The 14,222-nt window shown below is 45.7% G+C and overlaps 1 protein-coding gene across 1 annotated transcript in view; it reads right to left on the bottom strand.

Annotated features, from left to right (window-relative positions):
- Window positions 1–14,222, bottom strand: part of MCTP2 (multiple C2 and transmembrane domain containing 2) — a 158,202-nt gene that overhangs the window by 94,480 nt on the left and 49,500 nt on the right. The window contains exon 5 of the mRNA XM_032233653.1: window positions 3,748–3,890. Within this exon, the coding sequence (XP_032089544.1) occupies window positions 3,748–3,890 (143 nt within the window). The remainder of the gene's footprint in view (window positions 1–3,747; window positions 3,891–14,222) is intronic.

Below are 14,222 nucleotides of genomic sequence, written 5' to 3'. Positions count from 1 at the left end.
AGGGCTGGAAAGTACTGTAAAGCGGTATATAAGTCTAAGTGCTATTGCTATCTGCCTCCGTCCCTCCTTCCTTCCTTCTTTCCTTCCCTCTCTTCTCCTTCTTTCCTTCCTTCCTCCCTTCCTTCCTTCCATACATCCCTCCTTCCCAGTGGTTAGAAGGCAGTATTGAAAGCTAACTCTGCCAACTGCCAGACGTTCGGTCCTGACCAGCTCAAGGTTGACTCAACCTTCCATCCTTCCGAGGTGGGTAAAATGAAGACCCAAATTGTTGGGGGGCAAGAGGCTGACTCTATAAACCACTTAGAGAGGGCTGTAAAGCGCTGTGAAGCAGTATATAAGTCTAAGTGCTATTGCTGGTGCTATTGAAGACAGTCTAAATCCGTGAATTAATCCAAGACCCCATAAGAAAAGAACATAACATGAATACTCAAGAATACAAGAATACTACATGGCAAGGAAAGAAAGGTTGTGAGCCCATTCAGTCAGTCAGGGGACCCCAAAGAGATCATGGTAGATGGTCCTCTTCAAAGCCACCACCCACTCGGTTAGGTCTTCACTGAAGATATGATATAGCCTTTGAACCATCTTTACGGACAGCTGTTTCCCATTTTTCATCCTACTGGAATTTACCAAGGACAAGTCTATCTTATCTTATGTTTGGAATGTGTCATCTGGTTTTGCCAAAAACCACCAAGGATAAGGAGGATTTGTTTATACCAGATGTTGATGAGACAGTCTCAAGGTTATGGAACATCTGTTTCCCAAGGTTTGGAGTTTTAAGATGACAAGATCACCCTACTCTACAGAGATGTCCCACCAAGGACAGGGCAGAGCAAAGCATCGATGGAGTTTAAGAAAGTGTTTTTCCCAGTGGGTGTCAATCAATCCCGGACTTTTTTTTCTTTTCGCCAGGCAAGTACAGGTAATCCTCGACTTACATCAGTTCATTTAGTGACCGTTCAAAGTTACTGTCAGCCCTGGAAGCCATATTTTCCTTGGAGCTTCAGAGCTGCCACATTCACTACCCTGGGAAAATGGGAGGGGGGATTGCAAGGAGTTGGTGGAGACCATAACAACAATAACAACATTCATTTCTCTGGGAGTCAAGGACATTCAGCCTGCGCCTGGAATGGTGATTGTCTCCAGTTGGGAGGATGAATTGATTGAACCAAGTGATGGACTGGTAGGTGCAGGGGATGGATCTTTCTTTTGGGTGGGTTAGGCTTTCAGTTTCGGGTTTTCCCAGATGTGCCAATATGAGGCAAATCTAGACTGTATCCTAAAAAGCAGAGACATCACCCTGCCAATAAAAGTGCATATAGTCAAGGCTATGGTTTTCCCAGTTGCTATGTATGGCTGTGAAGGTTGGACCAGAAGGAAGGCTGAGCGCCAAAGAATGGAGGCCTTTGAACTCTGGTGCTGGAGAAGACTCCTGCGAGTCTCTTGGACTGCAATCCAACTGGTCAGTCCTAGAGAAGATCAACCCTGACTGCCCTTTAGAAGGCCAGATCCTGAAGAGGAAACTCAAATACTTTGCCCACCTAATGAGAAGGAAGGACTCCCCAGAGAAGAGCCTAATGCTGGGAAGGATGGAGGGCAAAAGAAGAAGGGGACGGCAGAGAAGGAGGTGGCTGGATGGAGTCACAGAAGCAGTAGGCCTGAGCTTAAATGGACTCCAGAGGATGGTGGAGGACAGGAAGGCCTGGAGGAACCTTGTCCGTGGAGTCGCGATGGGTTGGACACGACTTCGCAACTAACACCAACAACAACAATAAAATGTAATGAGGAATTGCTAGCCTTGGAGTCTTCTTTCGTTGGGGGTGTTACTTGGAACCCTGATAGTTACAACAGCACTGAAAAAAGTGATTTATGGCCATTTTTCAAACTTACGACCATTGCAGTATCCCCTGGTGACATGATCAAAATTGAAAGTGTTTGACCGCTGACTCATACTTATGATCGTTGCTGTGTCCCAGGGTCACATGATCTCCTTTTGCGACCTTCTGACAGTCAAGGGGGAAGCCAGGTTTACTTAACAACTGTGTTACCAAATTAACAACTTCAGTGATTCACTTAATGAACGTGTCAAAAAAAGGTCGCAAAATGGAGCAAAATTCACTTAACAAGTGTCTAACTTAGCAACATAAATTTGGGGCTCCGTTATGGTCGTAAGTCGAGGACTACCTGTAGTATGTTCTGTATTCCTGAAAGACTACAGTGCATTAGCAAAACAAAGGATTTCGTTTGTCAGCCCTGCAGCTTTTATTTCATCGCTGATCAATTCCTGGAGCTGCTGGTTGGTTCATAGGACACCGTTGCATCCCTGAATGAGTGGCTGCTCTGCCCTTTTCTTTATTTTGTCCTTAGGAGGCCTTTTGAGAAGCCATGATACATGTTTGTGGGGAGGAGATGAGCAGGCCGAGCCTGAAGGGGGAGTCAAATGCATCATCAGTTTGGAATCACTATGCCGCCATAAGAGACCTAAGTCCAACCTCCCTTGAAATCTGTCGATTCTGATCTGGCACTAGTTGCCTTGACCAGGGGCCAGCAATCTTAAACACCCAAAGAGCCACAAAGGTCCTAACCGGAAACGCCCCATTCAATTCTGGAGCCGATCAGAAGTCTGGTTCCCCCACCATAGAGTCTTCTCCTAGCATGGCATCCTTTTTCCTCTGCTGACCAGAAATCTGGTTTGCCTATCATAGAGTCTTCTCCTAGCATGGCGTCCTTTTTCCTCTGCTGACCAGAAATCTGGTTCGCCCACCATAGAGTCTTCTCCGAGCATGGCGTCCTTTTTCCTCTGCTGACCAGAAATTTGGTTCGCCCACCATAGAGTCTTCTCCTAGCATGGCATCCTTTTTCCTCTGCTGACCAGAAATCTGGTTCACCCACCATAGAGTCTTCTCCGAGCACGGCGTCCTTTTTCCTCTGCTGACCAGAAATCTGGTTCGCCCACCATAGAGTCTTCTCCTAGCATGGCGTCCTTTTTCCTCTGCTGACCAGAAATTTGGTTCGCCCACCATAGAGTCTTCTCCTAGCATGGCGGCCTTTTTCCTCTACCTATCCTAATCGAAAACCCTATCAATTGTGGAGCCGCCCGGCAAAGGGGAGCCACCGCAGATGGATGAAAGAGCCACATGCAGCTCCAGAGCCGCAGGTGGATGACCCCTGGCCTTGACCATTAGTAGCTCAGATTCTTGTGTAAAGGTAACATGAAATAAGCTTGTAATACTTTTGAACTCTCTTCTGGTTCCCGGCTTTTTGTACCTGACAATATGGGGTTCAGCACATGGAAAACATAAGTAAGGAAATGATGGGAAACATAAGTAAGGAAATGATGGGAAACATAGGTAAGGAAATGGTGGAAAATATAGGTAAGGAAATGGTGGAAAATATAGGTAAGGAATTCAACATGGTTTTATGCATGGAGAGAAATTGCACGAAATGGCTTTTGCTTTGGGAGCCAGAAAGAGGGAGGTTGCAAAGTTGTGATGACATCCTTAAAGGAAGTGAAGGGAGTTGTACAGTTTGCACTTCAAGCAGGCCATCTGGTTGTAAACATCCCCAAAGGGAATTACCTACATCTGAAAGATTCCTTTAGGTAGCAGCCTTTCCTCAAACAAAAATTAAAAATGCACGGATGAATTCTCATGGAACTCTCCCTCCCCTTGTTAACACAACCGAGTCGGCTTGCAGGGGACAATATCACATACGGCGACATTTGATGCAGTCGGATGGACGGCTTACCTTCACCCAGAGTCTCTGGTCCAAAGATTGTATTGGAAGCACAACGGTTTCATCCCAAACTGGATTCAGGTTTTTATACACCACTTTGCTTTTATACAGGGTTTTCCCATTCAGCTTAAACTTCACATATGGATCGCTTGTACCTTAGTAGCAAAGCATAATAAAGATTGTGTTAACATAGTTGTGGAGTTGTGGAGAATTGGGCAGTGTACAAATTTAAATCATGAATATCATCAACATTATCATCATCATCCCGGCTCCCTGGAAAACACTCTCTCTCTCTCTCTCTCTCTCTCTCTCTCTCTCTCTCTCTCTCTCTCTCTCCTCCTCCCTCCCTCTCCTCTCTCTCTCTCTCTCTCTCTCCTCTCTCTCTCTCTCTCTCTCTGTGTATGTGTTCAACTCTGGAATGCCTTGAGCAATTTCAATCAAACTTGGTACACAGATGACTTACTCTCTGGGAACAAATACTGTGGAGGTAAGACACCCCTAACACCCCTTGGAGTTCTATTACGATACAGCCTGTTGTGCCTTTAAATGGCTTCTACTGTACTGTAGTAAAATTGCTTAGCGCAGTACTCCACAAGGGGGCTCCCTCTGGTAAGGGGGAAAATCCAACATTAGAAACTACATTTGGTACGGATTTTTTCCCCCCTATAAATAAATACCCAGGCAACGCCGGGTTATCACCTAGCAAGTAGATAAAAATGCCAAATCCAGTCTGATCATCTGGCTGACTATGGGATGAAACATCATAACAACAACAACAACATAACAGTGATAGCAATAGCAGTAATAGTAGCAGTAGTTCTCCCTGGAATCACACTGGGGAGGTATTTTGCAGAGTTTCTGCCTGAAAAATGGAAAAAGCTTTCAATAGTAAAAGACCTCCTACACTAGATAGCCTATCAATTCAAGCTTGTAAGTGCCAATTAAAATTATCTTTACAGACTATATTTCCTAGCCAACAAATAAAGTCTCCAAGTGGAGCTCAAATTCTGATGACACAGCCATGAGCTTTTCATACGAGTTTTCCTACAGTTCATACAGTTTGGCCTAGTGGTTAGGGCCTCAGGCTAGAACTTGAGAGAACATGAGTTCTAATCCTGCCCTCGCCATGGAAGAAGGTTGGTTGACATTGGGCCACGCCCTTCCTCCCAGCCCAACTCACCTCACAGGGTTGGGGTTGTGGAGAAAAGATGAGGGGGCAGGAATATCAGATGCGTTTTTCACCTTTTGTTTATCAAAATAAAAACGGTGGAGTGTAAAAATAAACGAATTGTAGATTGCTGATGCTTATTTGGGTCCACATTTGCTTTGGCTGTGAGATTTCCTCATAGAACCTCATCTAATACATTAAGTCCTGGCCCAAACTCTATCAAGGCCACACAAACTAAGATAACCCACTGACTTAAAATAAATATGTGAAGCAATAAACAGCAATATGGCACTTTCCAGAAATGGGAAAAATTCTCCTTTATCTTGATCTTTGGCTGACATTTCTCTTCTCTTCTCTTCCTCTCTCTCTCTCTCTCTCTCTCTCTCTCACTCACTCACACACACACACACAAACACACAGTTAGGAAATTTCTCCTTATTACTAGGTTGCTTCTCTCCTTAATTAGTTTCCATCCATTGCTTCTTGTCTTGCCCTCAGGTCCTTTGGAGACTGTTGATCATCTCTCTCTCCCTCTCCCTCCCTCCCTCTCTCTTTCCCTCTCTCTTTCCCTCTCTCTCTCCCTTCCTCGCCCTCCTTCCTTCTCTCTCTCCCTCCCCCTCTCTCCCCCTCTCTCTCCTTCCCTCTCTCCCTCTCTCTGCCCCCTCTCTCTCCCTCTCCCTCCCTTCCTCTCTCTCTCTCTCTCTCCCTCTCTCTCCCTCCCTCTCTCTCCCTTTCCCTCTCTCTCTCCCTCCTTCTCTCCCTCCCTCCTTCCCCCTCCCCCTCTCTCTCCCCCCATCAACTAAGAAAATGACTTTTGTTAGTTAGTTAGTCCTTTTCGAAATGTGATACCCGCTGTATTCAACGTTAGGCAATAAATCAACAAATACAACCTGATTTTGTGGACAGTCCAGAAGAAGCAAAACCACTGGATAAATACCAAGCAGCAAACGTTTCAAACAGGAACACAGCTGACTGGCATCCTTTCCTTAATTGCTGTTCAATATTCTGAACACTTCTTCCCTTTCTTAAGCAAAAATGATGGAAGACGGAAATTGTATGAAAAAAGGGAGAACAGAGAGGGGATACCCAGATCCTCTGCTTAACAGAATAATAGAGTTGGAAAGGACCTTGGAGGTCTTCTAGTCCAACCCCCTGTTCAAGCAGTGGACCCTATATCATTCCAGACAAGTGGCTGTCCTCCAGTCTATTCCTAAAAGCCTCCAGTGATGGAGCTTCAGTCTTTCCACTGACTAATTGTTCTCATGGTTAGGAAATAGTTCTAGCTTGCTTCTCGCCTTCACTAGTTCTCATCCATTGTTTCCCCTGACAAAGGAATTACACTGATAAAGAAGAGACAGCGGCCATTTTAAAAGAAACCAAACATACTAAAAATCCCACAACTGTTGCTTTACCTGAAAGAGGCCACAGCAGGAATAGTCCATGCAAAATGAAGTGGCCTCAATGCACAATGTATTAATGCCCAAGTCAGAACAATTAATCAGTGCAACAAGTTGCCTCCGGGAGTTGTGAATGTTCCAACACTGGAAGTTTTTAAGAAGATGCTGGAAAGAGTGCAGAGAAGAGCAAGAAAGATGATCAGGGGACTGGAGGCTAAAACATATGAAGAACAGTTGCAGGAACTGGGCACGGCCAGTTTGATGAAAAGAAGGACTAGGGGAGAGATGATGGCAGTGTTCCCATACCTCAGGGGTTGCCACAAAGAAGAGGGAGTTAAGCTATTCTCCAAAGCATCAAAAGACAGGACAAGAAGCAATGGATGGAAACTAATCAAGGAGAGAAAGCAACTTAGAACTGAGAAATTTCCTGACAGTTAGAACAATTAATCAGTGCAACAAGTTGCCTCCAGAGGTTGTGAATGCTCCAACACTGGAAGTTTTTAAGATGATGTTGGAAAGAGTGCAGGGAAGAGCAAGAAAGATGATTAGGGGACTGGAGGCTAAAACATATGAAGAATGGTTGCTGGAATTGAGCATGTCTAGTTTAATGAAAAGGACTAGGAATGGGACAATAGCAGTGTTCCCATATCTCAGGGGCTGCCACAAAGAAGAGGGAGTCAAGCTATTCTCCAAAGCATCAAAAGGCAAGGAGAGAAGAAACTTAGAACTAAGGAGAAATTTCCTGACGGAACAATTAATCAGTGGAACAAATTGCTTCCATAAGTTGTGAATGCCCCAACACTGGAAGTTTTTAAGAAGAGATTGGGAAAACCATTTATCTGAAATGCTATAAGATTTCCTGCCTGAGCAGGGGGTTGGACTAGAAGGCCTCCAAGGTCCCTTCCAACTCTGCTGTTCTATTCTATTGTATTCTATTCTATTCTCCTCTGTGTTGTTTTTTGTGTATGCATGTGTTTGCTTGCTTGCTTAAGTGAAATGAGAGGTATCCATGCCACAAATCTCAACTTCAACATGCAAAATAAGGGGCCAAAGTAATCCCCACAATATTTCTCCTCCTAAATAGGCCGGGGGGTGGGAACCCCACACACACATGCAACAGCATCGACCACACAATAGCTTCAACTGGGTGGGATAACCTTACCCCTGTCTGCTCCCTTCAAAACAATACTCTCTCCCAACCCAAAGGAGTTTTTCTTTCCCTTTTCTTTTTTGGGCGAGGAGGAGGGAGGGAGGGAGGGAGGGAGGGAGGGAGGAAAGGCGAAATATAATGAAAGAGTATTTTAATTAAATGAGATGGGTTCCCTGGGATCAAGCCTTCACGCCTTTCAGCTCCCTCTCCAAATAAACATCTCCGAAGCGGCCCTCAGTGGTGTCACTTACGAGGGGGTGGGGGAGAAGCATGCTGGGTAATCCCTGGGCATCTTGACAGCTACCTAATGTTCAAACTGTTTCACGGGTGAATGGCGGCCCTTGCGTGAAAGAAAATATTAATGCCTGGAATTAATAGGGAGATGGAAGGGGTGGGACGGGGACGGGGGGGGGGGGATAGGATAGCCGGAGCCAAAATGAGGGGAAGACATGTCAAGTTAGGAGAATGTTAATTGTGGGGAGGGGGGCAGAGAAATAATTGAGAGGTTGTGGGAGAAGAGAGGCGCAGTGAGGAGGGAGGGGAGGGTTGGATGGGTGCATTTTCCACACCCACCCTCAGCAAAACCAACAAACAAGCCAGGGAAGCTTGTCAAGAAAGTAACATCTCAACCAGGCGAATGACAGGGTGGGGGAGAGCAACAAATGGAGACAGGAGGAGGAGGAGGAGGGTGTCTTAAGAATGCAAGAGAGGGAGGGGGAAATCCCAGGAGGGGTCTCCGTCAGTGTCAACTAACAGATGGGGTGAAACCTCCATCTCAGCAGCTTTACAAACAGCAGTCGTGGGCATTGACTTAAGCAGCCCAGGCTGACAAGAAGCTGTCCCTTAAGTCTGGCACTGTTGTTTTAAGGATCTGTTTTAGTTTTTCTCCTTTTTTCCCCCCAAATTAAGTAAATATTTTCTCTGAACAACATCCTGCCAGCATCCTGTTAGGCATAACTACTGATTGAACTGTTATAGAGACTAATTTGATTTTGCACTTAATAACGGCAGCAAGACTCTTGGTGGCGCAATACTGGAAGAAGGAAGATTTGCCTACTATTCAAGAATGGACATTAAAAGTCACAAACTTAGCAGAGATGGCTAAAATATCAGCATATCTCAAGGACCACTCAAATGAGAAATATAAACTGGACTGGAGAAGATGGATTGGCTATATCCAAAATAAATACGGGACTAAGAAATCCCAGATAGTTTATGACTGAAAAAGCGAGGAATGATATAATCTGTTTAGAGTTAGCCTAACAACAGAGGAGTTAAAGCTCAAATGAAAGATGATATTAACTTTTTTAAAGTTTATTTTAGAACATCTTTGTTAAAGATTTATACCCTGTATTTGTTCTGTGAAGTCAGGCGGGGGGAAGGTTGGGGGGGGTTGGGTTCGGGTGGGGAGGGTGGGGGAGGGGAGATAAATATTTGTAAAAGCCTTTTTTTTAAAAAAAAATCAATTAAAAAAAAACATCCTGCTGGCAAATGTAAGCCATTGTTTTCCTTGCAGGGAGTCAGAAGGGGATGAACTAAAAACTTTAAAAGAACTCTACCTTTCGATTATGCTTCCTAAACCAGGGGTCCCCAACCTTTCGGACCTCAGGGACCCCTGAATTCATAATTTTAATCCCACAGACCACTAATATGAGCTTTGAACTTCCTAATGACCGTCTGGGTGGGTGTGGCAAAGTGGTCATGTGATTGGGTGGGCGCGGCCAACTCGATGCCCCTTATGTCATGGGGCGCTTCGCCAGCCTCCACTTGCCCCTCCCCTCTGAGCCACTCCTCACCTGCTTGCCCGGGCTCCTTAGGGCCCCAACAGGAAGCAGTTGTTGGAACTGAGCAGCCACCATGAGAAAGAGTTGGCAAAACAGCTCGGTTCAAATTGGATCTGACCGAGAAGGAGGCTCAGCAGAAGCACCTCACTGAGGACTACGAGCATAGGCTTTCCAAGCAAAGGAAAGACCTGCGGGAGTGCAAGGCCAGGTACCTGTGCCTAGAGGCTCAGCAGGATGAGATGGTCAGTCAATTCCAGGCCATGATGCAATCCCACTGGAACGAGACCCTATTGGCTCTTGGCCACCAGTGGCACTTCATCCTTCACCCAAAGCCCCACACCAGGAGGCTGAAGCAGACCTCAAGTCGGAATTTCTGTCCCCCTCCGATTCACACAAAAAGACATTGAAGGGAGAAACTCTCTGCAGCAACACAAGAGTTCATTGCACATATCCGGCCCAGGGGCTGTACTTTGAGGATCCCTGGTTTAGTGCAATATAAAAAATGCAAATAATTTTTATGTGGACCATGGTATTCTCGTTTCTTTTTGTAATTTGGGACATTGGGAGTAAGGTTGAGGCCAGAACAATTATCTGCTTTATTCCATCCATAGAAGGGATGCTTATTTGGTGAAAATAAGCCACGCCCATTCAAAAGAGTGGCTAAAACAATTTGCTATTCTCCCAAGTAAATAACTTTAAAGAAACAAGACAAGAGGAAATGAAATTTGGTGCAACCATCTTTTCTTTTGGATCTTTGGCCTGCCACAATTTCTATTATCCTACTATGAATTTTCTATGGTGGGGAAATGGGAGGGGGGATTGTACGGAGTTTAGATGCTATGTAGCCATAACAAAATTCCTTTCTAGAAAGCCAAGGACATCCTTTGCCTCTGCACCTGAACAGGAACTGGATGGGTGGAACTGCCAGCATGGTAGTGGAAGACTGGACCATGTGATGGGCTTGTGGGGGTGGAGGCAAGATCTTGAACTTCCAACTGGATGGGGAAAACCTGGAAGCTTTCAGATTCGGGTTTTCCCAGATGTGCCAACATGGCTCTCTTAATAAATTGGAACTTTGAGCAATACTTTGCCTTGGACTCTGATTTACTTTTGGATGCTGTTTGGAACCCTGACATTAACCCGAATCTCCCTTAAAAGACTTCACCAATTACCCCGAACTTCAGGGTGCTGTCCGGGGTCCTGAGCCCCAGCCCCGACCTGAACCTGGGCAGCATAAAGACTCAACGAAGATAGAAGAAGAGAAGAAGCCCACGGAGGAAGCAGTAGATGGCAGATCGCCTAACTATGTCAAGACCATCTTTGTGCCTTCCCAAGCCGTGGTGGAAGCTGCGGAGTTCTTTTTGTGCTCATAGAACAGAGAATTGGAGGAGACCTTGGAGGTCTTCTAGTCCAACCCCCTGCTTAAGGCAGGAGACCATTCCTAATAAATGGTTGTCCAATCGCAACTCATCTCAGCCTTTCAACTTCATTGGTTAAAAAACACCAGCCTGGTTTCCTTTCATTCTCAGGTTTCTTCTTATTACAGAATAAAAAGACCGACTCAATTCGCTGGAAGGAAACAATAACAACCACCATTTTTGCCTTGAAAGTTGGTGAAGACAATGTTGCTGCAAATACTGAAAAAGTTTCTTGGATGAGAAGCGAAACATCTTCAAGGAAAAACAAGGCCTTTGTGAAAAAGCACCTTTGCGACAACCACGACTGGGATGGCTGAGAATCTTGCTATAAATAAGTATATTGTTCACTTAATGTTAAGATTATTATTGTTAAGATAAAAGTTTTCCTGTCCAGTCATGTCCAATTTTGGGGAACGATGATCATCTCAATTTCTTGGCCAAGGTAGCCAGCACTGTTTGAAGACAATTTCCATGTTCATATTACCAGCATAGCTACACTCCAGAGGTGCGTGGAATGCTGTTCCCTTCACATCAGAGTGGTACATATTTATCTACTCACATTCACATGCTTTCGGACTGCTAGGTGTGCAGGAGCTGAGGCAGGAGCGGGAGTTCACCCATTATGCAGAACTCGGGTCTCGAACCTGGGCTGTCAGCTTTCCAGCTAACAAGCTCAGAGTCTTTAACCACTGAGCCATCGCACCACTTGTATAATTACTGTTAATGCTACTATGACAAACAAGATTTGTAAAAGAGCTTGCAGAGCAAGAAGATTAATGAGCACCAAGCCAGATGCTTACGTCATGGTGATATCAATGCGCCCCCTTTGTTCTAGATAAGCTACTCCATGTTCTAGTTCAGGGGTCCCCCAATCTGTGAGCTATAGCCCACTAGTAGGCCATGAGAGGTTTGCAACCGGGCTGCGGTAACGGACAGCGAGAGGGTGGGCGCACACATCCTCATTTGCACAAGCAGCAGCGAGCACATATTTGCATGCTCCATCTAAGTGTGTGGCAGGCGTGCATGCATGCCACTTGCGCAAATGGAACTGTGTGCAAGCTTGCCAGCCACTTGGACAGAACCATCCCCTCCCTGCCCCCCCCCCCCCCGGCCAGTCTGCAAAGCTGAAAATGTTGGGGAACTCTGTTCTAGATTGACTACTCTTTGCTCCAAATAAGCTATCTCTTACTCTGGATGCAGAGGTGGTCTTCAGCAGGTTCTGACCACTTCTGGAGAACCGGTAGCAGAAATTTTGAGTAGTTCAGAGAACTGGTAAATACCACCTCTGGCTGGCCCCACCCCCATCTATTCTCTGCCTCCCGAGTCCCAGGTGATCAGGAGGAAATGGGGATTTTGCAGTATCCTTCCTCTGCCACGCCCACCACGCCAAACCCACAGAACCGGTAGCAAAAAATGTTGAATCCCATCACTGTCAATGGGATAGGGGCACAGTGGCTCAGTGGCTAAGATGCTGAGCTTCTTGATTAGAAAATCGGCAGTTCAGCATTTTGAATCCCTAGCGCCGCATAACAGAGTGAGCTCCCGTTACTTGTCCCAGTTTCTGTCAACCTAGCAGTTGAAAGGCAGATAAAAAATGCAAGTAGAAAAATAGGGACCACCTTTGGTGGGAAAGAAACAGCATTCTGTGAGCCTTCGGTGTTGAGTCATGCTGGCCACATGACCATGGAGACTCTTTGGACAGCGCTGGCTCTTCGGCTTTGAAACAGAGATGAGCACCGCCCCCTAGAGCCAGAAATGACTAGCATGCATGTGAGGGGAGAATCTTTACCTTTACCTTACTCTGAATGGACTACCCTTCAATCTAAATTATCATCATCATCAATCCCGTGGACCAGCAGTGGCCTCATCCGCAGGATGCAGGCAGCGCACAAATCCATGCTCCCTCCAGTCCATGGAAAAACCTTTCTCCTCAGAACCAGTTCCTGTTGCCCAAAAGGTTAGGGGGCCATTGCTCTAAATAGGCTGTCCCTTTCTCTGGGTGGGCTACCCTTTATTCTGAGTAGGAGATCCTGGGCTCCTTATGGGCTACTTTGCGCTCTAGATCATTTATAACCCAATTCAACAAATGCTGGGCCCAGAACCGACTGTTCAGCAAGATAGCTATTTACTTCCTTCAATTACAAGAAAAGTTGACTCTTTCCCGCTCTCTATTTACTCTCCTCTTCCTAGAGTCATAAAGGTGAGCAAATTTACTCTGGAGACTTAGCGGGAAACTGTCAGATGGCTTTGAACATTTAAATAAACGACAGCTACTAGGTCCATCCACCTGCTTCCCGAATTCCCCGAGAATTTTAATAGGCTAATATGTTACGTTTGCAGAAGCTGTAATGTTGATTTATCTGTCCACAACACTCATTCTTCCGTGTGATTGATGACAATATCTACAATAAAGCCACTATTAATTTATCCAGAAAATGCATCCAGTTAAATGGGCCTGTAATTGCTCTGGTGTCCCATCCCCCGCTCCAACCCCCCTGCCCCGCCCCCGTTACAGGAACAGCTTGGATTCCTCTTCGAAACCTGGTGTGACTTGGCCAGCGCAGTAGTTCTCTAAATTTGCAAACACACACCTCCTAAAATCATAAGTGACTTTGATGAGGATTCTCACGAATAAGACGAAACATGATAAATGCCGTATTTTTGGACTATAAGACGCACTGGTGTATAAGACACACCAAGATTTCGAAGGGGTAAGTAAGAAAAAAAAGTTTATCTTCTCCCCAGTCCCCAGGAGCACTCTGCAGGCTTCAGCAGGACTGGGGTAAGGCAAAAAAGCCCCCATTTTTCTCCTTCCCCCAGCCCTGCTAAAGCCTGCCAAGTGCTTCTGGGGGCTGAAGGAAAGAGACAAACACCTTCGATTTTGCAGAAAACAGCCCGTTTTTTGCCCATTTTTGCAAAAGTGTGGTGTGGGGGCAGAGCTTTAGGAGGTCAAAAAATGACTGCATTTGGTGTATAGGATACTCCAACATTTCCACGCTCTTTTAGGAGGGGGAAAAGGTGAGTCTTATACTGCGGAAAAAACTGGAATTGTTATGGTTGACGGGTGTTTCTATTTCAATTCTTTTTCTTACAATTTCGGGGTTTTTTTTATCCCTTCTGGTCACTCCAGCAGCCTTCCTCAAACATCTCATTTCTGTGGTGAGTAACTTTCACTTTTATTTTTATTGCAAGTGGTCCAAAGAAACTTAGGCCACACACAGAAACAGCAAGTAAAGTGGTTTCTCCACCTGGAGGGAAGGTCTTGGCATTCCATACCATACAAAGCCTAGACAAAGAGAGAAGGCCAAAGGACCCGAGGGAGAGCCAGAAGAAGATGGAGAGGCAATATCAAAGACATGACAGCATCAGATGAGAAGGATTGAGGCCACCAGAGGAGCAAGAACCAGAATTTTGAATCTCCCTACACACCAGAAGCAGCAAGAGGAAGGGAGGGGGAGCAGGAGCAGGAAATGGAGGAGGAGCAGGAGGAGGAGCAGGAGATGAAGAAGCAGGAGGAGGAGGAGGAGATTAGATTAGGACGGAGCGATACTGTGAGGAGAAGAAGCGAAG

The sequence above is a fragment of the Thamnophis elegans genome, chromosome 16 (assembly GCF_009769535.1).
Source record: "Thamnophis elegans isolate rThaEle1 chromosome 16, rThaEle1.pri, whole genome shotgun sequence".
NCBI lineage: Eukaryota > Metazoa > Chordata > Lepidosauria > Squamata > Colubridae > Thamnophis > Thamnophis elegans.
Note: the sequence above shows the minus strand (reverse complement) of the source record. Positions and strands in the feature narration are given on the sequence as shown.